Source organism: Chelonia mydas, chromosome 1, assembly GCF_015237465.2.
Source record: "Chelonia mydas isolate rCheMyd1 chromosome 1, rCheMyd1.pri.v2, whole genome shotgun sequence".
Lineage (NCBI taxonomy): Eukaryota > Metazoa > Chordata > Testudines > Cheloniidae > Chelonia > Chelonia mydas.
Window position 1 is genome coordinate 224,003,770 of NC_057849.1, and position 25,712 is coordinate 224,029,481.

General features: G+C 40.9%; 1 protein-coding gene across 6 annotated transcripts in view; it reads right to left on the minus strand.

The window, feature by feature from the left end:
• ATXN10 (ataxin 10) overlaps positions 1–24,984 on the minus strand; it is a 157,556-nt gene extending 132,572 nt beyond the window's left edge. For 3 of the 6 annotated variants that reach the window (XM_043536331.1, XM_043536385.1, XM_043536419.1), the window contains exons 1-3: positions 24,792–24,983; positions 14,657–14,848; positions 7,167–7,249 (exon numbers count right to left, since the gene is read on the minus strand). In XM_043536331.1, coding sequence (XP_043392266.1) covers positions 7,167–7,249; positions 14,657–14,848; positions 24,792–24,946 — 430 coding nt within the window. In that variant the 5' untranslated portion in view covers positions 24,947–24,983. Of the gene's footprint in view, positions 1–7,166; positions 7,250–14,656; positions 14,849–24,791 lie in introns of all 6 variants that reach the window. The other 3 variants (XM_043536288.1, XM_043536251.1, XM_037914376.2) reach the window with 1 other exon arrangement.
• Between the last annotated feature and the right edge of the window lie 728 nt (positions 24,985–25,712).

Genomic DNA, 25,712 nt, shown 5'->3' on the forward strand with positions numbered 1-25,712 from the left:
ATAACTTTTGTAACTCAATCAATAAATGTGCAATTTAACAGCTTAAAGGATTTGCTCACAAACAAAACAAAAAACAAAAAAACCCAGTGCTTCTCTTCTCCACGACCCTTCATAGAGATTAATAAAATAATAAATAATAATAATAATATATAGGAGGAACTTCTGTGAGAAGGGACAAACTAGCAACCTTAGGAGGACAATTTTGCTTAAGTTCTCAAATAAATAAAATTCTGTAGTCACTGAATTTGAGAGGCTCCAGGAAGTATAATTTACAGTCGCATCCTCCTTTACTATACTTGCACTACAATCAAATACTTAAACCCAAATAGTCACATGTGGAGATACTTGCAGTTTATACAGAGAGAGCAAAACCCAGATCTCAGTTGAAGGCAATAAAAGCTAACAATGATTTCTTAAACACATTGGGCTAGTGCTAGATCCTCACTATTCTATTCTGTTCTCTAGTAAATTTGACAGTTTTTTCACAATACTTTAAAATACATATTTCCCCACACAGAGCTAGAGTTAATCTCAGGAAAGCGGGAGAGAGAATGAGAGTATTACTATAACTAATCAATGAAATCAGAATACAAACATTTCTGAAGAGCAGAAAAAGAACTTGGATGATATTGAACAGAAACACAGAATATACCTAAGCAACTAGCTTCTTCAATTTTTACTTCATGTGTTGAAGACTATTTCAACTCAGATTTACATAGCCCACTTGAAATTCCTCTTCCCAGACAACTAAAATACATTGAACCACCAACCATTCCAAATAATTAGCAAGGGGGAAAAGAACAAGATTTAAAAAAAAAAAAAATAGGCACCTGAAGTAAAGCCCCTAAATCCATATTTAGGCACTTAAGTAGCCTGATTTTCAGAAGTGCAGAGTCCCTCAGCAGCTCCTATTGGGTGACTGCAATCTTTCATGAATTCTACAAAATTTTAGGCCTTAAAATTGTTTGTAGCGATGGACACATCCAGTGGATCTGTTTACAAAACAACTCCATGTCTGTTACTTTCAAGGGTCAAAGAGAAAGTAGACAAATCCCATACAGTGCTAATAGTTTCAGTAAGGGCTTGCCAGTTCTGGTACTCATCAGGTCCTCAAATACATGTATCAGTTGTTTCCAGATCTCATCAGAGACAGATACTCAATCCAGATTTCTGATTCTGGAAGCTTGCAATACAACGGCCTTGATGAACTCTCGTGTCCCTTGCCCAGTCCACTGAATTTTGCTGGAAAACCATAAACCCTGTTATGGGGGAGGAAGCATATGCTACAAAGAGAAAAAAGATTTTCTACTTGGGCTTCTAACAAGGATCTTTTACTGTGTCTGGTATATTCATTCACTAACGTACTGAACTATTTCAGAGCTGTTATAGAGACTGGGTCTGCCTCAAGTTCAACTAAGTTCTCTGTCACTGGCAATTTTTAAATCAAGATAGGGCATATCTTTTAGAAAAACTAAGAATTATTTTGAGGAAGTTCTATGGCCTGTGTTATTTAGGAGGTCAGACTAGATGATCACAGTGGTTCCTTCTGGCCTTGGAATCTATGAAAGTTCATCTGGCAGCTAGATCAGCCTGTTGTCCTATTCAGTTCTCAGTTTTTCCACACACAATAGTAAAGAGGTTGTTGGGATGGGGTTTTTTTGTTGTTGTTTTTGTCTGTTAAAAGTCTACATGAATTTTCTCACTTAACCTGCCCTGTGTTGGTCTTAAATGTTATGCTTCCATGGAGTCAACTTTTGAACCTCATTTTATCTTTCATAGAAGACAGCAATCAAAGTGACAAATCACATCAGCCTGAAGAGTCAATGAAATGCACACCCTGACAACAGACCTCTCCTTATATGGCATTTCATAAATATCAGGAAGCACTGCACCCACATCCTACATTCCTACCCAAAGTAACTTTGGTCCTCCATCTAAATCAGTCTGTCTCCTTAGTTTTCCCCTAGATCTCAGACATCAGACAAAGCCAATCCACTCTGTAGAGATGTTAAAGGGCCTTTCACTATTGCCTGTAAGATTTTTTTTTTTTAAATCCACATATTTCTTATGTTTTTTAAAGCTTATGGTGGCAAGACCGGGGGGAGGGGGAGGGAACTTTCTTCAGACAATGTCTTTGGGCCCTTACTCCTTATATACCCTTACTCAAGATGTTCAATCTGATGTCTGCAGACGTGACTTTACTATACAGACAGTTACCAGTTTGGGCACCAAGAGCACATGCATTGCAGAAATAGAGACTCATCCATACAATCTACTCAGACAACTACAGTTACTGGTAAGTTACCTCCTCTTCCTCTTTCAAGCACTGGCTGTAAGGATCTCCACTTCCTATTAACTATAGTCTCTCATGCCAGAGGAAGGGAGCACAGTAGCAACAAAGGTTCCCTCCTCTTCCAGAATCTTTAGTCATCCAAAGCTGTAGCAGTCCTCCAAGCTAGAACGAGGATGCTCATCTCCCCTACAGGCAACTCCCTGGATTCAGAAGGAGCTGATAAATATAGCATACTGGGGGAGGAAGGGGAGGTGGGAACCACCAAGAGTAACTTTCTGTACTAGAACTCCAGTGATTAAAGCCTTGGATAACTAAATGCAACATCCCTGCCATGGTTTCATTATCTCTACTCAATTTAATTTGCAATTCTCTCTTTCAATGGGAGCTGCCATCTTAACATTTGTTACTTTAAAATACTTCAACTATGACACCTATCAGCCCTAAATCCAACAGCTGAAGTGCTATGGATCATGAAAGCAACAAACTAAGCAAAATACAAAAATATTGTAGCACAACTGTGCATCAATGCGTTGTGCTCATCTAGTTTTTAAATTCCCCGAGTTTGTCTTCTTACTGTTTAGCCTCCTCAGAGCAGGCACCCTGCCTTACTCCAAGTTCTGCACAGTGCACAGCAAACTGTTAGGACTCCGTTACACACTTCCGTAAATGTAGGAGGAGAGGAACTGGGGTATAGAAGTCTAACTACAACTAATAGCATGAACTTAAAGGGGAAAGTTTGCAACATTTATTTAGGAATCTGTGGAAAGGTCTCTGAAGGAAAGTCATGAAAGTCACTTCAATAGCTATACATTTTTAAAAACTAGACGGGACAAGATGCTAAGAAATTCTTAGAGGGATAGATAGGCAATGAGTGGGGTTGGGTAGCCCAATAGGTCTTTACCATCTTCAACAGCTATGTGTATGAACTAGCCAGATATTTCTATTTTAAGAACTTTTGCAAACAAGATTCCGTGGATCTTTGGAGAATGAGTTTTCTGACAAACAGACTCAAGATCACCAGAGCTTTTCTAGAATATCCTGGCTATCTTCATAATCTGTGTGATGATGTACATCTAAGAGAACAAAGAGTGTGACTAGACATACTATTTTCTCCACAGGTTGTATCTATCTGCTCGGTGTGAGGGGCAGATTAAAATGCAGAACAATATTGCTATGCTGTTTCTACTCAAGAAAAGAAATTGGAAAATACTGCTCCTTAAAGATCCTGGATATTTGCCAACTCACAGGGTAAACTGGTGATACTTCAGAAAGAGACAATGCTTTCATCTAAATTATGCCTGTGGAATCTTACCATGGCCCCTACGTAAATAGTACCACATACTTAAAAAAAGGGGAAGTGTTAATATTCACATAGCTGAGAAGATGCAAAGCAAATCTGGATTTAATCTAGCCAGGGTTTAAGAACACACAGCACTTAACATGGCATTGCCTCTTTTTGCTGCTTTATTCATTAATACATCATTAAAACAAACTTTTTCCTCCCTACCCGCAAACCAACCACATTCTGAACTTTCCTACTAATATTGCCATACCACACTGAACGACTTAAAATAGATACCACTGGATGAAATTTGAGTGAAAACATACATCTTAAGGCTGATTATTTAAAACAGACTTTTTCGGTTCCTAAAATTCATTTAAGCTACATGATACAGTTTGAGGCGGGTTTTCACAGTGGAATCAACTCAAGAGAAAAGCATTAATTATATTGAATTCTTCATCCTGCAAGGTCTGAGGGCTTGTCTACACAAACACTTCATTTGCAGCAAGCTGAGGTGTAAATCTAGAGTGCACTAGCGTACCCCACAGTCGTAATCCTGGTGGACCGTACTGGCACACTAAACGTTCCCTAGTGTGCTTTAATTTACTCCCATTCTAAAGTAGGTTATAGCAAAGTGCACTAGGGAACTTTCAGTGCTGGTCAATAGGCTCCACACAGACAGTAGATTCATATCCCAGTTTGCTAAACACTAAGTGTTTGTGTAGACAAGCCCTTAGATTCCGTGCTTACATTTTATCAAGATTCTGAAGGAGATGCTGCTAAAAGCAACATCTAAGGCCAGATTTTCAGAAGGCATTTAGGCACCTTAAAGATGCAGAGAGGCACCTGAGTAGGATTTTCAATTGCAAAAATATATTTTTATGGATTTAGGTGCCAAAACTGCTAACCTTTGAAAATCCCACTGGGCACCTATCTGCATCTTCAGGCCCTCAAATACCTTTGTAAATCTGGTCCCAGGACATCATTGCAGTTATGAAATATGACAAGACAGCCCAGAGAGAGAAACATATATTTGATAATTAGTAAACGTGGTAATAAAAATGGAGAAAACCTAAATAGTAGTATGGCAAACTGATTTAGGTTTATGTTTAATCCAACTAAAAATTTTACCCAGTTTAACAGCCCATCTCTTCATAAACATTAAGTAGAAGTGTGCACCATAAATGCTGGATTTTGTAAACACATTCTACTTCTGTCAGGTTTCAGAGTAGCAGCCGTGTTAGTCTGTATCCGCAAAAAGAAAAGGAGTACTTGTGGCACCTTAGAGACTAACAAATTTAATTGAGCATAAGGGTAAGACACTTTTTCTCATCTCATTAATTTTCATGGGCAAATCCTGTCATAGGCTAATTCAAGTACAGTACTTAACCTCTGATCACCACATTTTTACACACACACACACACACGTGTGTGTGTAAGAACAGAGTTTTCAGATTAGTCAATGTTATACAGTATTTAGCAGTGTGTCTCTCAGGGTTAGTATACCAATTTTATTTAAAATTGGAACTTCTCATTCTGCAAACCCATATGCTGATATGTGTATTGAGGTTAATAAACCACAAAGTAGTTTATTCCTCTAAATTTCAAGGGCTTATAAATATGGTTTCACAGATTAAGTATTTCAGCCTCATTTTTCCAGCAAGTCAGTTTTCTGGATTTTTTGGATGATGACGTCTCACTGCTGTTTCTTGTGACCGAAACAGCAGCAAGGTAGCGCATGAACATAACAGCACGTTCCTGGAAGCAACAAGCATCATGCCACACTAGAGTGAGAATCCTCCCAGTGTTCACAACGCTTTTTGCAATGAGTGCAGTAACACTCTCAGCCACTACAGAAGATTGCAAAAAAAGACTCCCTCCTTTCCTTATCCTATTAAGGGTTAGGGAAGGATGGACCTCTCTGTTCTCTATGCACACTGTTCTCCCTGTTCCTCTGAAGGGGTTTTAGGTGAAAAGTCCTTTCCCAGGGATCAACTCTTTGGTCTTATCGCTCTCTACTACCTTGGATAGGTCTATGGACCTCTGTCCTGCCCTATCAGGTTTTGTCTCCCACTGTTTCATGTCCCACTCCACCTTCCCCCAGTTCTGCTCTTCGCCCCATGGCCTGTGAAGTGGTTGGGTGTGGAATGGAGTATTCCCTGGCTCTCTCCCTGGCTCCATGAAATGGTTGGAGGTTCATCTCCCACGTTCTCCCAATGCCTCCCTTCCACATTCTGTGGAGGGTTCTCCCCTCCCTGACTCCTCCTCTACTCCACACAAGAATGGGGGCTCTGGTTCTGCTCCCTCCACACAGAATCCCTGCGAGTCTCACTAATCTTTCCCTAGCCGAGCAAGGGATAGAACAGTGGTGGAAGTGGGCAAGGAATCACCAACAGGGAACTGAAATAATTTGTATTGACCTTACATCATGGCAGTCTTGTGGGAAAGGTTGCCTGGGGTCCACTGCTCCTTTCCAACCCAATGCAGGTGTTTGAAGAGAAACCATTGGTGGCATTAATTCCACTCCCTCCACAAGAGGAGAGAGGTACAGCAATCACAGGAGGCAAGAAAGCTACCCATCCCTCCAAAGGGAAGAAGGAGAAAAAGAAGCAGGCTGAGAACCAATTGTTTTCTCTCCCAGCCTTCCTCACCATCACGAATGGCAGAGTTGGTGACCCTACTCATATATACACAGAAAAGCAGTAAGAGAAGACAAGTTACTGAAGTTTACTTAATGCAAATTGAGTTGGGGGAGTGCAAAAGTAGTGTGCAACTCAAGTGGACATGAACCAGGGAGGATCACTGGGCCAACAGAGAGTTCTTCTCTCTGAACAACATATTTCTCTATATGTCCAGTGTAAGGGAAGAATGGATCTTGAATCGATTGTTCAGGTATTGGCACATACTACCCTGGACTGGCCAGAAAGAGTGGTACATCTATGTAAAAAAAGGCCACAGCCCCATAATTTATCTGAATCCAGGAAACAAATTCTTTCTAGAATGTCAGAGAAAGAAAAATGAATATATACTCATTTCTGCAAATAACACCAAATCAAACAAAAGACAATAAGACAGCAAAAGATATTTAGAGTGGAGGCATCATAGGCATTTTTCATTTTTGCCAGTTTAAATACCCTAATAATTTTATTGACATTTCCATATATCTTCCCCTTTACAATCTCCAGGGAACAATGGAGGAAAAATATTATGGACCTAGTAAAACAGTGTATATGAGAAGGGTTTAGGGCTGGTATTTTCCAGGTGACACAAAGGAGTTAAGACACCGAATTCTCAATGAAAAGTCAGATTTGGGTGCCTTACTCCTTCAGGTGACTTTTAAAGCACCAGCTATATTATATTGTATATACACACGAGACACATACTATTCTTAGTCAATTTAAAAAAAAGTATGAATTAGGAAAGAAGGTTAGCATGCCAAGTTCCAAGTGAAGAATCATTTAGCTTATTTATAGAAAAATGTAAAAAGTTGATTTCATAATGCTACAATTTATAAAACTGCCACCAAGCAATAAAATAATAATTTTCAAAAGACTGTAGGTTGCACATTACCCAAAATGCATACTCTCTTACCAGCGAATAACGATTCCTGTTCAACTTCTAATCCATGAAGCAACTGGATCAAGTGGACAGACACTTCAGTCAGACCCAAATTCCTATTATATAGTTAAAACAAAGAGGGAGTTTAATTTTAAACTTCCTAAGGAAAAAAAGAGAGAAAAAAACTGTATGGAGTTACATCACAAAACATCACAGATTGATCCTGATCTCACTCAAGCCTCTCACCTGACTTCAGTGGATGCAGAATCACGCACCACAGGCAAAGTCATATTGGGGAGGACATGGGTCTCTGACACTTGTAAACAAAACGTTAACTCTTCATTTCAGACTGTTAGCATAACCATACTTTCAGTTCTAAGCAAAAAGTTTGCAGTTTCATGTCCCTCACAAGGATTTGGGTTTTTATACCCACCCAATGCATGCTGGGTAGATGTCAGTGCAGCAGGTGCATATCTGGGATGGAGTGTTAGAGATGCTGTCTTTCAGATCAGTCTGCTCTGTTAGTCCCTGGAAAAATCATGGAGCAGGTCCTCAAAGAATCAATCCTGAAGCACTTAGAGGAGAGGAAAGTGATCAGGAACAGTCAGCATGGATTCACCAAGGGAAGGTCATGCCTGACTAATCTAATCGCCTTTTATGATGAGATTACTGGTTCTGTGGATGAAGGGAAAGCAGTGGATGTATTGTTTCTTGACTTTAGCAAAGCTTTTGACATGGTCTCCCACAGCATTCTTGTCAGCAAGTTAAGGAAGTATGGGCTGGATGAATGCACTATAAGGTGGGTAGAAAGCTGGCTAGATTGTCGGGCTCAACGGGTAGTGATCAATGGCTCCATGTCTAGTTGGCAGCCGGTGTCAAGTGGAGTGCCCCAGGGGTCGGTCCTGGGGCCGGTTTTGTTCAATATCTTCATAAATGATCTGGAGGATGGTGTGGATTGCACTCTCAGCAAATTTGCGGATGATACTAAACTGGGAGGAGTGGTAGATACGCTGGAGGGGAGGGATAGGATACAGAAGGACCTAGACAAATTGGAGGATTGGGCCAAAAGAAATCTGATGAGGTTCAATAAGGATAAGTGCAGGGTCCTGCACTTAGGACGGAAGAACCCAATGCACCGCTACAGACTAGGGACCGAATGGCTAGGCAGCAGTTCTGCGGAAAAGGACCTAGGGGTGACAGTGGACGAGAAGCTGGATATGAGTCAGCAGTGTGCCCTTGTTGCCAAGAAGGCCAATGGCATTTTGGGATGTATAAGTAGGGGCATAGCGAGCAGATCGAGGGACGTGATCGTTCCCCTCTATTCGACACTGGTGAGGCCTCATCTGGAGTACTGTGTCCAGTTTTGGGCCCCACACTACAAGAAGGATGTGGATAAATTGGAAAGAGTCCAGCGAAGGGCAACAAAAATGATTAGGGGTCTAGAGCACATGACTTATGAAGAGAGGCTGAGGGAGCTGGGATTGTTTAGTCTGCAGAAGAGAAGAATGAGGGGGGATTTGATAGCTGCTTTCAACTACCTGAAAGGGGGTTCCAAAGAGGATGGCTCTAGACTGTTCTCAATGGTAGCAGATGACAGAACGAGGAGTAATGGTCTCAAGTTGCAATGGGGGAGGTTTAGATTGGATATTAGGAAAAACTTTTTCACTAAGAGGGTGGTGAAACACTGGAATGCGTTACCTAGGGAGGTGGTAGAGTCTCCTTCCTTACAGGTTTTTAAGGTCAGGCTTGACAAAGCCCTGGCTGGGATGATTTAACTGGGACTTGGTCCTGCTTTGAGCAGGGGGTTGGACTAGATGACCTTCTGAGGTCCCTTCCAACCCTGATATTCTATGATTCTATGAATCCCTGGAATCTCTCCAAGTGGATATCAGAGACTTTGTATTACTTTCCAAACACATTAAGGGATAACCCCAGTTCCATGGCTGACATTTTCTCATTCAATAAGTTCTAAGGATATCACAGGCTGTGTGTAAACTGGTTTCAATGCACAATAGCTACTTCATTTGTCTATAGTCACTGCACTATCACTGAAACAATAGGGAGTATTATTACTAGTTATTTTTATTACCTAGGATTACTATTTGTAGCACCTCGGATCCCTACTTATTATGGAGCAGGACACCATTGGGCTAGAAGCAGTTCAAAGAAAAGGCACCATATAAATTCACATTTTATCTTTAAAGAATGAATTGCTTGTACTATTATTTTTGTTGTAATTTACCTTTAAATATTGAATATGTACAATTTATGTTTTTGTATAGGTATATGCTACATTACATCTTTCCCCATTCCACTCATAGGTCCCAACCCAAAGGTCATTCCTGAACAATGAAACAGACCAGCCCACTTTGTCCTCAACTCCTTCCTTAAAAACAAACCCATCTACACTATGCACCATTGGCTAAAAGGAAAGCAATAAAAGCTCATCTGACTGCGTACGTACCCCTTCCCTTCTGAACCACCAGGGACAACTACCTTAGCAGTCCACCACTTGTACTCCTCAATGCTCTGAATAGAACCATAAAGCATTATGATAAGTAATCTGTTCCGATGGTAATGTGTCACATAACATGACCCTTACTAAATCCAGATTCAGTCTTTTCCCTCTTTGCACTCCAAAAATCCAAATTCATTAGAATTTAGTTGGGCATTTCTATAATTAAATGGAAATATTTTCATAAAGTAAAACTTCAGTAGTTTAAGTAGTTATGAAATATGCCATCAATGCCCCAGTATATTATGCACTACCATTAACTATCAGGATTTTAAAATACCAGACAAAAATGGCTCAAATCAAATTAAGGCTCAAATCAAAATCATAAGGAAATATTCAAAACCATGGAATAAGGGCAAGGAAAATTCCAGGTGGTCATGGATCCTAACTCTACTTCAGAGGGAGGAATGGAAGAAAACCAGCTCAGACCTTGCCAGAAAAGACAATTAGAGTCAAAGTATTCAAACAGTTCCATAATCAAAAGTTATCCTGGAGGCAAAGAATTTGTTCCAGTAAGCTCTCCACCTCCCATGGAGCACACCACTCTCTCCAGTGAGCAGTGCACACAGGAATATTTATGAATATGTAAATTTAGCTCCAAGCTGAATACTTTTTTTTAAAATGTTGTCATTTCTGCAGATGTTTTCAGTGACAACTTGGGCCCCTTTTAACTAAGCTTTAAAGCAAAGAGGAGTCCACATGTATGAAACATGAGTTTCTTTGCAGTGAGCCAAGTGAACAAAATGACTTAGGAATAATGAAGTGACAGCCTCCAGATACTTTCATCCAAGGCTCTTATTTGTTTCAAACCCTTAGTATTCCTTCCTGAAAATCCTCAGCTAAGTATTGGCTTGATTTTAAATAGCATCAAAAAGGTTTAAATTTCTAAACCCTGCATATTGCAAACTTGACACCAAATTCAGCTGATCATTTGCCTTCCATCCACAGTTCCTGAACATTTAAAGGGACATTTAATCCTGAGCAAACTGTGCCTTTGCGGCAATTAAAAAAATCACTATGGGCCACATTGTGGCCCATCCCAAGTGTCTCCCAGGGTATTTAAGGAGCAGAAGGCCACTCACACACGGCCTGTGTACATGGGGCTTCTGGCAAAGCCAAAATAGACCTATATGAATAATCCCTACTGTGCAAAAGGTGCCTTTGCCTTTACACATGTAGCCAGGCTACAGCAAGTTTGGCTATTAGAATTCAGTTTCTTGACAAAATGCATCAACTCGCATTAATTGGCTGCTGAGGCGATCATCAGCCTGGCACAGAGGTGCAACCAGTGGAGGCAACATCTTTCTTCTTACTCACTGAACAAGGGATTAAATACTTAGCTCCTACACAGAAACTAAACATAAATTGATAGCTATTCAATGGTCCTCTTAGGTGTACACATCATAGGAGACACCACCAGTCCTGGCAGCATTGCGAGTAGAACTGAACAAATAATGGATTTTTTGGTTCAAGGGAGGAAAAGCCAACAAAAAATATCCGTTCAATTTGAACCAAACCCATTTTTTAATTTTTGTTGTCAAATCAAGGACACATTGAAATTTCACTTAGAAGAATCGACCAAATTTTTTCAGATTGACTTGAAACGATTGAGTTTTTTTGGTATTTTTCCACCCTTTTCTGTGAAGGATGAAAAAGAGGCAGCTTTTCTCAACCTAGGTTGAGGTATGCTGACAAGAAGAAACTTGCACTGTCATTGCTATTCTTGTTCCAGGGATACAGGGAATACTTCATTTCCACGTGCTGCTAACTGACATCTTCAACCTGTATAGAAATTCACTGTAAAAATATTTTTTTAAACGCAACTTTGAGTTTGGACTCCCACACTGCACTTCTATAACTCATAGTAAATTTACAGAAAATATATACTACCACTTTCCTCTACTTTTTTTGCTTTTAAAATATGCCATCACACAACTGTATGCTTCTTATGTAGATTTTACTCCTGGGGGAATTTTACTCTGCACCAAAAAAAATAAAAATTCTGCACCAACAATTCTACACACAGTATTTTAAAATTCTGTAAAATTCTGCATATTTTGTCAAAAACGACACAACATAACCATACCAGTTTCAATTATTTTGGTAATTTATTTCAAAATACCTGTCAGCAAGTATGTCTCTAACAATACAGACAACAAAAAAGATTCAGGAAATGTTTTTTGACAATCAGATTCCTTACTAGGGGCATACTAATACAAAACTGAGTAATAATTCATTTAAACCACAATACAGAACCATATTTCCCGCACCCCTCAGAAGCAATGCAAAGGCTTGGACAATCAGGGGTAACAGAGGAGCTGAGGGAGAGGGAAGTAATTGCTGGGAAGGAGCCTAGGTGTGAACTTGGACGTTGCTGGATATGGGTGGGAAAAGTATGCAACAGGGTTGGGGTTTGTTTGTTTGTTTGTTTGTTTTTTTGGGGGGGGGGGGCAGAGAGGGATTTTTAGAGAGCTTCCCCCATGCAGACCCTGCCTGACCCCTAGCCTCTCCCATTCAGTCAGGCACATCTGCCCCGTCCCCATGTGTCCCTGCACGTCCTGTCCATGTGTCCCTCCATCCCCAGACACCCACTCCCTCCCATCCCCATAGGTCCCTGCACCCTTCCCCCTGTGGCCCTACACCCCCTCAGCCAGCCCCCTCCCTGACCCCCATGTGTCCCTGCACTCTCTCCCCTCTGTCCCCGTCTCTGTGCCCCCACTCAGCCATCCCCCTTCCCCATGTCCTTACACTCTCTCAGCCAGACCCCCCCCCATCTCCATGTGTCCCTGTACCCTGTCCCCATGTGTGTCTATGCCCGCACTCAGCCACCCCAAAGCGGCCCTGCATCCCCACTCCTGTCTCCATGTCACCCTGCATCTCCCTCCCCCCTGTGGCCTTGCATCTACAAGCCCATTCAGCTCCCACCCCAGTCTGTCCTTCGCCACTAGCCCTTATGAGCCTGTCTGTGACCCTCCAGCAGCCCCATGCTGTCTGTCTCCTGACCCGGCTTGACAGGCACTGTGAAGAAGGCACTGCAGGTTCTCCCTCTTCCCTATCGTAGCTGGGGCTAGCCTAGGGCGAACAGATGAAATGGACAAAATATCGGGACACATGGGGGAAACAAAACAAAAAAAAGCGGCCAGAGCGGAGTTGCCGAAGCACAAAAAAAGTGGCCAGAGTGGCCAAAGCTGCAATATTGGGACAAATGGCGTCCCGACCATGCATCAGTTGGGAAGCGGGACAAAGAACTAAAAATCGGGACAGTCCCGATTTTATTGGAACTTCTTGTCACCCTAGGCTAGCCAGGAGCAGCAGCTCTGTTTTAGCACCACAGCACCCTCTGGTGGGCAAAAGGCAGAACTGCAGCAACTTTCCAGCAGAAACTATTTTCAGCAAAAAATATATACATATATATATACACACACACACACACACACAGCACAGAACTCTGCGCACGCGCAGTGGCGCACTATTCCCTCAGGACTAATATTTCATCTTTGCAGCTATATTCATTTATTTGGACCCCTAGCAAATAGACTGTAATTATGTAAATTGCGTGTTAGATGGTATGTTTTTTATAAAACTTATAAATCTTCATTTTTAAAATACACTAAAATTTTTTCTTTAACTACTTTAAATAAATATCTAAGATGATTTACCTCTTTCAGAATCTGGAAAGTAATGACTAATAATTTCACCCAAATATTTAATGTTTCTGAATTTTAGATGCATTTGTGCTTAATTGTTGTGGTGCGAAATAAAGCAATAACCCTTTAAACATTTTGCTGAGTGAAAAGAAGACTACAGTCGTTTGAGAATGTCTGAATAGTTTGCTGTCATAGGATGCAACCACAAAATATTATACAACCCTCATTTTGGATTCTAAGTAAACACTAAAGTCTGAAACATTTAAAATGAGGAAGCAGCAATATAAAACATATTTAAACATTTATTTATTGTGATTACCAGGAAATTCCATTCACAGCCTTTTTCAGTTATGCAAGTCTTTAAAAAAAAAAGATTAACGGACGCAACATCCTCATCTGAACACTATCACAGTATTTATGGAGTTCTGTTATTTAACTTCAGCTATTCTGCCCCAATATAGGACAGAAATTCCAATTTCTATCTCATATAGAATACTATATCTCAGCAATTCATTAAGTCAGGTTTGAAAAGTCCCAGAAAGAGTAATTTTTGAGATTTTGAACAACAGTTTCACATAATCCAGCAACCTTGATAAGGCTATTTTCTGGCTAGCTATGACTGTTTAACTACCTAAATTTTTAACAGCATTTTGAAAATGAGAAGTAGTATAAGAGCAAAGTATTACTAGCTCTTTAACATTTATTTTTACTCTGTTTTTTGCAAATCCAGAGTGGATGACTGAAACTAAGAAATTAAAATTAAACTCTGCTTGAAATACACCCATGCAACCTGAAATAAATGGAGGTGAGACTACATAATTGAGGGCAGAATCCAGCTCATCACACCCATTGATATTAGACTAACAGTCCACATTTGTGGAAGCGTACAATTTACTCCAGATAGCATACGCATATATCGAATATATTTTGTCACACGCAAGATGTAAACCTACATGTCTTAAAAAAACATTAAACCATCCTTCATTTCAAAAGTCAGCTAAGGTTGCTGACTTCTATGAATATATTCCCTATCATTTACAAAACCCGTCCACTTAGAAGCTAAAAAATTAATAGTTAACATCATAAATATTATACTGATCACATAATCAACTTCCATTATTCAGAGGACAAAGAATCGCATATTTTCATCACAATCCAGCAACCTTAATGCTGACATGTGAATTTTTATAATTATTTTAATCTAAATATTTTCTTAAAGGATTCTGGTAAGTGGGAAATATCAGTTAATATACTTACAAGTCAAACAAGAACACAGCAAGGTAAAATAAAAGATTATATAAGCACCAAAACAACTTAAACTCTGTAAAATTTGTGTACGCTAATAAGGATCATAACTATACCTCATAACATCTTGATTCCTGGCACACCGAACACAGGCATTCCGTAGACATCTGAAACATTCGGCTATAAGCAGCAGACACGTGTCTAGAGTTGTCAGTTCCATGGAATCCTTGCAGGCCAATTCCATTTCACATGAGGCTTTAGTCAAGATTTTCAGGAGACTCTGGAACATACTTTCTTCTGCCATTTCTCTGAAATAAAGTATAACTGCAGTGAGCAAAGGAGGATTATAAATGGGGTGGGGAAATATTGGCTAGACAAGAAAATCTCTCATGAAGTTTATTATTCAAGTCATGGTCATTTAAAATTTAACACTGAAGAGTTGACATAATACTATATTTCTGCAATAGGAAAACTTAACTGTCCTGACACACCAAATCTTTGACTCACTATTAAGTATTAGAAAAATCCAAAAGGTCCATTCTAATTTTGTAAGTTATATAAAGTGAACTCTCTATTCCTGTAAAACCTTGCCCTCCCCAGAAATCAAGGGCCTTATTTTAAGATATGCCAAGCACGTACTTAGCAGAGTTAAAATAATTCTGCATACCAGTTCATCATGAGGACTAAAAAAAGCAAACCCACAGCAACCTTGTGCATCATGGAAAATATAAATTTTAGTCAGCACAGTGTCGAATAAGTCTTAAGTGACACACACACACACACACACCTCTCACCGTCCTTTCAACATACCAAACAGCAATCATTATTGAGTATAGGCCATATATTGACTTAGTTTTCATGGAACTCTAAGTAACAACTCTCAGACCAAAAGCAGTCTAAGTCATCCTAACCACATACACTATTGCTATATACACAAAAGATGCACAAGATCATTTAGGAACATAGGAATTAGGAATCAGCATACTGACTCAGACCAACTGTGTCCAGCACCAGATGTTTTAGAGCAGTAGCCTTCAACCTTTTTTTCATTTGCACACCCCTAAAAAATTTCAAATGGAGGTGCAGACCTCTTTGGAAGACTTAGACATAGTCTGCAGACCTCCAGGGGTCTGCTGACCTCAGGTTGAAAACCACTGCTTTAGAGGAAGGAACAAGAAACTACATAATAAAATAACCCACCCAGAGAGAAGTTTTTCTAGTCCCAGAGTGTTAGTGGAAAGTTTATATCCTGAAACATGAAAGTCTAGATCTCTGGTAATCCATTAAATGTTTAAACATGTTTGAATCTTACTAAGCCATTGGTGTATATACCCTGTAACAGCAAGTTCCACCAGTTATTATCCTTTTTTGTAAATAATCAGTTTCTTTTACCAGCTTTGATTTAGTGCCTTTCAATGTCAATGGATGACCCCTTGCCCTGATATCTTCTGTGGTAACTTAAGTGTGCATTCCTTGCTTTCCTCCTCCCAAATGTGAATTCAAGGATTTGAACTCTCATGTTCAAGAAGGGCACAAGGAAAACCGAGCACCATTAGGTGGTTGCAACCTTAACTCCATGTTTTCAAAAGCTTTCCATTAGCGCCAATAGGCTTTGGATCAGGCCCTATTCTGATGAAACCAAGTTCTATAAGGAGCTAATACTGTACATTCACATGAAGAGCAAAGGGAAAGCATAATCTCAAAAAGTCTAGTGGTTAAGACACTGGAATGGAGCTCAGGGATCTGGGCTCAACTTCCATCCTTTTCCACAGACTTCCTAGGTGAGTGAATGCAAGTCACAATCTATCTCTATTCCTCGACTCTAAAATGGAAATATTTTTTCTCCCCACCTTCTGTCTTTATTTAGTTTATAAACTCTCCAAGGCAAGATCTGTTGTACGCTGTGCATGTGCAATGCACAGCACAATGGGGCTCCTATCTCAGTTGGGGCCTCTATGCATTACTGTAATGATTATTATGGAGCAAGGGACTTCACATGATGATAAGAGAGACAGAAGGAAGAGGCAGCAAGTTCAAGATTGACTACACCAACCTGCACTCCTGGGAATGCAAAGGGAGAAAAACTGCTAGAACAGGAGAAAAACTATGCAACTCTTGCATGATGTGGGGTCTAAAAAAAAAGTTAGAACTATAATTATATGAGTGGAGGTTTCCTCCTATGTACAGGCCATTCCACTCTCACAGAGTTAAAGCAGATGAAGAGAATTGATGCTAAAATGTTATGCTGGAGCTTACACGCACATTTCTCACAAAAGCAGCAAGCATTAATCTCCAGGTCCTCTGTCACACAGAGATGTGTGAAAAGCTTCCAGAAAGAGCTGTTGGCATATTTATTTTTTCAAAATTTATGTTTAGAAAGGGGATGAACATGACAGATTAAAGCCAGTCAGTAATTCATTTTTGATACAGTATGAATTCCAATGAAACTCTGCTACACAAGAAAGTGCAGCATGGTGTCACTTTAAGAACAGATAGTTTAACTCATTCCAACACTGCCAGCCAGATGCAGCTGACATGGAAAACCAGGATCCAGACACTTTGACCCTTAGATGGATTCAAGTTGCACACGAGATCACAGGAGCATTTAATGCTACATCTTGAGAGCAGCAGTAGCGAAATATCTTCCAAGCTAAATACTGGGCCAAAAGGAGATAAAAATGGGGAAGAAATGTTCATCAACACAGGTGACAATAATCATGGTACATAAAGAGATGATTATGTTTCATTAATGTAATGCTTGATCAGGAAGAAATCCTGATGTCACCATCAAATATCCAGCCATACAGGATAATGAATTCTGTCACACTTACACCAAAAATGGTCATGTCCCCATAAACCAAACCATGAATAAAAAAGTCACTCAATCAATGTTAAGAAACTCAAGTACAGATAGCTGCAAAATAAAATATTTTATTTTACAGTACAGTCAGTACTATACATCTAGATGAATAACCTGTCCACAATCACTTTCTTTTGCAATCTTATATTTTGGTTGCCAGTTACTTTTGTTAATTGAATTTTCAGATGTAAAAACTAAGAAAGAAGTAACTAAGGGATATAACACTGCAAAATTTGCCCCTCAGTCATGAGAAAGGATAGGAAGGAAAGTGTTTCACTTGATGCATAATAAGTTATTTTGTTTGGTTTTAAAATATGAAAAAAACATGTATTTGACTAAAGCCTCCCACTGACAAGGACAAGAGTGCAACTACTGCCATTTACACCCACAAAAAGCCAGGAGATTACACGATTTGGAGACTGAGGTTCCACAGAATCTATAAATAAATACATCCACACATACATAGGAACTTTTTTCCAAACACTGAAGAGACAGTGTCTGGTAAAGGAGCACCCAACTATATTCAGAGTCACCTTTGCTCTGTTGAGTCAAGATGCCATACAGAACCATTAACAGCGCAAGTGTTTAAGAGCAGTACACCAATTAAGTTACTCAAAAAATAAAAAGCTTTCATAGTCTGTTAGCAATTCCCTTTATTCTTACCTATGCTGTGAGTTGGAATACCACATGGAACTGTTTGGTAAATTTTCCTGACTTAACTTCAAAATATAGAAAATCAGAAGCTAACGTGAGCCAGCCCTTTCTAGTAGACATTGCTCAATTATTTTAAAGTGGTAAAAGACAAGCAAAAGCTCTAAGTACAGTTGTTGGGGGTTTTTTTTTTTTTTTGGGGGGGGGGGTTAAAGTGTGCTCTAGCTGGTTGTATTATAAAAAACAGTTACAAAAGGCTTTTCAATACAAATATAAAGGCTTATTCTGTTTAGCAAACTGCAGCGGTACAGCATAGGAATTGTTCAGAAAGCCATTTTAACTGTTCACTGGATCATGAAATTCAAGCTATTGTGATAGCCTATATTACAAACAGAAATAAGTCGTTTTGGTTAAAAAGGATAATCTGAAAAGTAAGAAATTTGTTCAGAAAAAGGTAGCACATCATGATTTTTTATAATATATTCTAGTAAAATATGAAGGTCTGATTATTCTGCCAGTTTCCAACAAACTATTTTAAATGCCAATATTTATAGGTTTTTCTATGTTGCTCCTCACCGTAGAATCTGAGCACCTGACACACATGAATGGATTTATCTTCCCACTATTAACAAAATTGGGAAGTTCATTCCATGTATGTGGCAGTGAAGCACAAAGAGATAAATTAGTTTTATGGGTGCTTGCCAGTTCCAGAAGAAAAAAAAAAATGCCATAAACGACGTGCCCAAGGTCACACAACAAGTCTGCAACAGATCCAGGAACAGAACCAGATGTGGTTCCCAGTATAGGACTTTACATTAATACCATCATCCCTCTCAAAGCAGTGCTCTTTCCATAGATTAAAAAGTATTTATGTGAAAATATTGCTAAACAAAGATACAAGCAATTACGTGCATAATCATTTTAAACAGAATGGGATGGTTGGGCAGGCTTAAGTCAATTGTAAGAAGCTTGTTAAGAAGAGTTCCTGCTACTACACTTGCCCTAAACCCCCCGGCCAACATTTGTGGGTTTACAATTTTTTATTTTTTTGGCTGGTGGGGTAAACTAAAGTTTTTCCTCTTTCCTGTTGCCATGTGAAAGGCCCAGAAACATACAAGTAAAACAGTGACATTGACTATACTCATAATGCTGTGGAATGTACAAAGTAAATTTGAAGAAAAATATTTTCCTGTAATCTGTTAAATATTTGTATTACCATAGCACCCAGGAGCCCTAGTTATGGACCAGGATCTCATTGTGCGAGGTGCTGTACAAACAGAAAAAAGAGATGGTCCCTGCCCCAAAGAGCTTAATTTTTGATGCTACTTGTAATATTAGTAAGTAAAAACTTCAGGCAGAAGTGTGATTTAAATTACCATGCTCCTTTAAGCATCGCCAAAACTTCATGCATTTCTGATAAACTTATTACATTTTCCATATAGAGGATCCTGCTCTCCCAGTCTTAGGTTAGCCCCCTTTTACATGGAAGAATTTCTGTGTTCATTTAATTTGCTCTTTTGCCTTTGTTATTGTGAGATGTTTGCACCATGCTCTGAAATGTCTAGTTTGGGCTCATTCTGCTTTGCTCCCGTAAGAGTATCCATAGTCAAGAACACTCCACTGATAAAGGGCTGCTCACTGAGTGTGCCAGGTTCACACAAAGTGCAATCAACTTCCCGTGTTCCCATTGAGTGCAAGTGTTTTGATAGCTCACAGATGGAGAAGCATGCCCTATCCCAAAAAGGACTTCAGAGATTAGTACCAGGACCTTAAATTGTATTCAAAATTGAATGGGGAGCATATAGAGATTCAGCCTAGTTTGTTCTGCATTTTCTCTTGTTTAAAAAGAGTTGCCCAAGTTGGAGTTGTCATGCTTCGTATATTGCAGCCCTAATAAAGGAAATGACAGCAGCCCAAACGGAAGGTTAAAACACAGATTACAGCAGCCATGTTCTCATCCGAAGCAATCAATCAATCATCTGGTAAGTCAAAAGGAGAAAGTCATCATCCATATATACAGTTATATTTCGCTGTTTGTTATTAGAAAAAGCTTCTGAATATTAAAAAAAAATGTAAACATATAAGATCACACCCTGCAGTTAACGGTATTGCCAACATCCTATATTTAAAATGCATGAGTAACTCCTAAATAAAATATTTTAATCTTAATTTTTTAAACCACATTGTTGGATTCTTTTTACTTCCACTTATTTATTTGTTAGGTACTTGTACAGTCCCATTACCATAGTATCTGAGCACCTTAAAATATTTAATGCATTATTCTCTGAACATCCCTGTAATGTAGGTAAGTGCTATTGTCCCCTTTTTTAAAGTTGGGAAACTGAGGTACAAAGAGTAACTCACTTGGCCAGGGTCACACAGGAAGTCTGGGGAAGAATAGAGAACTAAACCCGAGTCTTTAAAGTCTCAGGCTAATAGACTAACTATTGGACTTTCCTTCCCCGTTTGCTTCCTGTTTTTTTAACCTTTTGAATTCATCTTTTTAAACTTTTCTCCACTGTACCAATACAGCTGTGCCGCTGTAAGATTGCTCATGTAGCCATGTTATGCCAACGGGACAGAGCCCATTGACATAAGAAAACCAGCATCAATGAGCAGTGGTAGCTATGTTGGCAAGAGAGCATCTCCGCTGACACAGCATTGTGCACATGAGCGCTTATGCTGGCAAAACTTACGTTGCTCAGGGCGGTATTTTTTTCACACCCCTGAGCAACAAAAGTTTTGCCGACATAAGTGCTACTGTAGACATGGCCTAAGACTTATGATCTGGCCCAATTAACAGAGAAAAAATAAAGCAGCATAGAAACATGAACTTTGGGCAGAGAGAGATGAGCTTGTGTCACAAAATTCAGATCAGAAAATTCACAAGATCCAGACCTCTTAATTTGGCAATGGAATTTTGGGGGAAGGATGTTCAGATCCAGGGTTTTGATTCAGACTATTCCCTAACCAGAACCACACCTGTTGTTGCATTTATTATACCACTCCAATAAACCCCAGAAAACTAGGCGCTCATCCTCACCCAGAGTAAAAAGAAGTCATTGGTCCCCCACCCAGAGCCTGAACCGACCAATGTTGTTAGAATGTTTATCATCTCGCTATTCCCCTTTCCTTCACATCTAGAAGCCCAGCCTTCGGCCAGAGACAAGACAGCGCCACTTACAAAACAAGTTATACATAATGGAGAACAGCTAGCACCCTCTTGACTCATCCTAAGCATATCAAATGCAAATAAAGGTAGCTTCTCTTCCTCCCCATTCTGGTATTGATGCAATCAATTTGGTTATAGTTATTTTCACTTTCTGGTTCTTAGAGTTGCAATGTTCGCATTTAAAACACTGCAAGGTAACGTTTATTTGTTTAACAACCAAACAGTCTCATTGAATTTTTTTTTTTTTAATTGTAAAACCACTACTGTTGGCCTTCGGTTTTAGAAGAGCTTGCTTTCACAAAATTTAAGGTTTTGCCTATTCTAAGTGTACAGAGTTCCTTTAAAACTTTTATTAAGCTTCAATCATTTGTATATGACTGCTTTTTGCAAGTAACTTGGCTGGGATGGTGAAGTTTGAATAGACACATCATTGACTGTTCTCATACAAGAGCTGAGCTGCGAACACTGCAAAAGGAACACTTACATCTATGTACAGTGAGTATTTACACAAGCTCCACAGTGCAGTTAGACAGATTCAAGATCCCAACTACTGATCTCTGGGAGCATAACACGTCGGTGGCAGGACACCTGACTACAATACCGCTTGTATAATCACTTAGTCCTTGTTTACAATCAATATTGCTACATCTCTCAGAGGTGTGAAAAATCCACACCCCTGAGAGATGTAGCTATACCAATCTAACCCTGGTGTAGAAAGTGCTAGGTCAATGGAAGAATTTTTCTGGTGACCAAGTTACCACCTCTTGGGAGGTAGATTACCTACGTCGACGGGAAAACACATCCTGTCAGTGTAGGTAATATCTACACTGAAGCACTACAGTGGCACAGGTGCACCGCTACAGCCGCACCACTGTAACATTTTAGTGTATACATATCCTTAGATGCATACCTTGGCTAAGTTTTCTGTCTAAAACATATTTCTAGCAAAAAATGCAGATTTGCTGACAATGAACAATTTGGCAAAACTAACTCAAATTCACAAAATGTGTCATTTAGTGAAAAAATGAAAACACGCAAAAAAACCCCAAACATTTTGTTCTGACATTTTCTAAACGTTTTGATTTTTTTAGTTCAATGACTTTTTCTAAATCTCCTTCAATTTTATTTTAAAAATTCAAAACTGTTTAAAAATGCTCAAAAAAATGAAATGCTTTGTTTGACCCAAAATGATTGTTTTTCTCAGTTTTTCAGAATTGCCATCAAACCAAACAATCTGTTATTTGTCCAGCCCTACTTCAATAAGTTCCCAAACAGCAGTATTTAAACACAGGCAAATGAGACAAATTGTGAACGTTGCCTACGGTCACACAAAGCAGCTGTGACACAGCAGGGAATCAAACCTGGATCTTGAGCCCTGTTTCACTGTCCTAAGCATAAGACCAGATAAAAAACTAAAGAAGGATTTAACTAGCAATATTAGGCTTGAAAAAAACACAAACAAAAACATAAATTGTAGACATACACTACCTCACAATGCCACATGGGGCATGTTCACATTTGAACTGAAAACAATTCCCAGCTCACTAGTTCTGATCCCACTAGCACACTAAAAATAGTGTAGCCATTGTGGTGTGAATGGGCAGGACTAGCTAACCTAACTATTTTTAGTTTGCTAACTCATATCAAGCTAGCATGCATAGGCTCCCTCCACTTTGGAAGTACACCCCCGCTCAAAACATAGACATACCCCAGGTTAGGGGAAGTAGAATTTGAACATAGAGGCTCAAGAAAATGAATTTAAAAAACAACATGTAGATGTGTTAGATTTTTAACACAAACATACAAATAACCTACCTTGTTTTATCTTCAACATATGAGTTACAAGCTAGTGTTCCCCCTAATCCTGTAACTGCATCCACCTGGGTCAACGCTTGCACCTAAACAGAGCCACTGAAGCCAATGCAGCTCCACATCAGTGCAACGACCTGCTCATATGGGTCCAATTACATGAAAACTATAATAAAAATAATCACAACTCTGTCTGAATTTTCTTTAATAACTACATGCTTTGTGTAACATTTAAGATAATAAAATGAAGAGACGTCTTTTTCCCATTTGTTTACTTTCAACAGAGCTTTGTTTAATTTTTACAACAATTGTCAGTTTCATTTTCTAATCTTTCTTTCACTGGCATACCATCATTCTGGACTGTAACAAGCATGCCCTAGCCACCCACTCAAAGGCCTTGTCTACATTTGGATTTTAGCTACTAACGTTGCAGAACTGATGCAAACCACTAGCACAGACACAATTTGCACTGCTACAGCTTACCCATTTCACACCTGTGCTGCTCTGGTGTAAGCTGTGTCAACAGTAGTGGTCTGCACCAGTGGCTAAAATCTCACCTAGGCAAGGCCTAATAGTAATGAAGCTAGTCCCCGGGGAGAAAGAAGCAGTTGTTAATGTCTCCCTGAACCAGAGACGCATGCAGGGAACAGAGACAAGTGCAGGCAGAGAAGGGTACTCTCCCTCACCTGCTCCCCACGCTCTGGTATGGAAGCAGGGATACTCCCAGGATCTATACACAGAGCAGAGAGTACAGGTAGGGGGAAACTATATTTCCCTTACCTATCAGACCCCAAACCATAAGTGATGGCTCGCAGGTCACCTGTCTGCTTCATTAGCCAGGGGTCTAGCAGAAGAAGGAAAGGCCCATCTTCATTTCCCAGATCATTCCAAGTGACCAGGAAACACATGACTGCTGTAGAATATTAAAGAAGGTAGGGCTGCAAGAGCACCTACAAGGGGGCACCAGTATATGTCTGGTCCTGTTTTCCCCAGACCCACTCGTGACCCACCCAGACACTGGTAAGCAAGGCACAATGAAGATAAGAGGTTAAGAACTACAACAGCTGTTGTAAGCTTTATAGCCTGGCATGCAGACTTGGTTTTTAAGTTACACGATTTCAAAGCACCCCCTTCAATGGGGAACAAGAAAGCCCTGAAACCAAACATCACTGACAGGGTTATTACTAGTCTGCGGCTACCTGAAGAGAGCAGGGATGTAATTTAAACTAATCTTGAAAACTAGGCAGGGACGCCTCTGCCTCGTTACAGCCTCACCACTACTCCCAGTCCCCCTACACACAGAGAGCTCAAACAGACACTGCACTGCCCCAACATCTCCCCCAGCCCCTCACACCCCTGTGGCCAGGAACAGACCAGCTCCCCACATCCAGCACCACACACACACACAGACCCCCAACCAGACACAGGCCCAAGCTCTACTCCATCTCTCCTCCTTGCACACACCTTAGTACACCCCAATACACGTGTACACACACACACACACCCCATACGCCGCCCCCCCCAGTACGGATACACACCCCCCCCAGTACAGCCTCATACCACCGGTAAACGAAACGTCCACACACGTCCTTACACCCCCACCACACGCGCACCCACACGCCCCACACACGTACACCCCGCCATGGCCCCCGCACACACCCCGTCTCCCCCTCCGCGCCGCGCTGACCCCCCCCGCCCCACACCCCAGGCCCCCGCCCCGGCCCCACGTGGCCCCCGCGGGGCCCCTCCTCCCCGCTACCTGGGCCGCGCCTCCCGGAACAGGCCCGTCAGCCGCCGCACGGTCTCCAGGCGGCCGGGGGCCGACGAGGCCTCGGAGAGCCGCTCCGCTCGGGCGGCGAGTCCCAGCCGCGGGGCCAGAGCGCGCAGCGCCGCCTCGGGCCCGGCCGCCGCCATCGTGCGCCTCTCCCGCGCTCCGCCCCCTGCCGCTCGGCCCGCCGTGCGTGGGCAGGCCGGGGTGCTGTGCGCGGCGCGGGGGAGACGCGGCCCCGCCTGTCCCACGCGCGTGGCGCGGGGGCGGGGGCCGCCGTGTGTGTGTGTGGGTGTGAGATCGCTGCGGAGATGTGCGAGAGATGCGGGCGGGCACGTGTACGGGGGTGCGGAGATCGGGGTGAGCGCCAGGGGTTGAATTCAGCCGGAGCCGCCCAGCGTGGAGCTCCAGTCCAGATTTTCAAACCCGCCAGAACCCCGGCACGCCCCGGGGCTCAGGGAAATATCCAGTGAGACTGTAAGCCGTGGGGATGCCTGTGTGCGCAGATATCGGTCTATGCAGGCGTGTAGCTACGTGTGATGTGCATGGGAGTGTGTGCACATGTGTGCCTGTATATGTGCAGCTACGTGTGATACCTGTGGGCATGGTCTAGATAACTGTACATAAGGGCTCTCCATACATTACATAATGCATTATTGGATGGATGGGTCCTTAATTTTGCATGACAGAATGTTTGTCTCAGTGTTATAAAGTATTACAAAGGTCTTGAAACTCACAAAAAGGTCTTACATAATTTGTGGACAGTCCCCTCATGTAGATGTGTATGTAAGAGACATATAGTCATTTTAAATAACATGATTGGAAGTAAAACAAAAACCCAAACTCAGGGAATGTGCAATTAAGTTTCCATCACCAAATATAATAGAGGGAGGTTTGTTGCTTCAAGCAAAG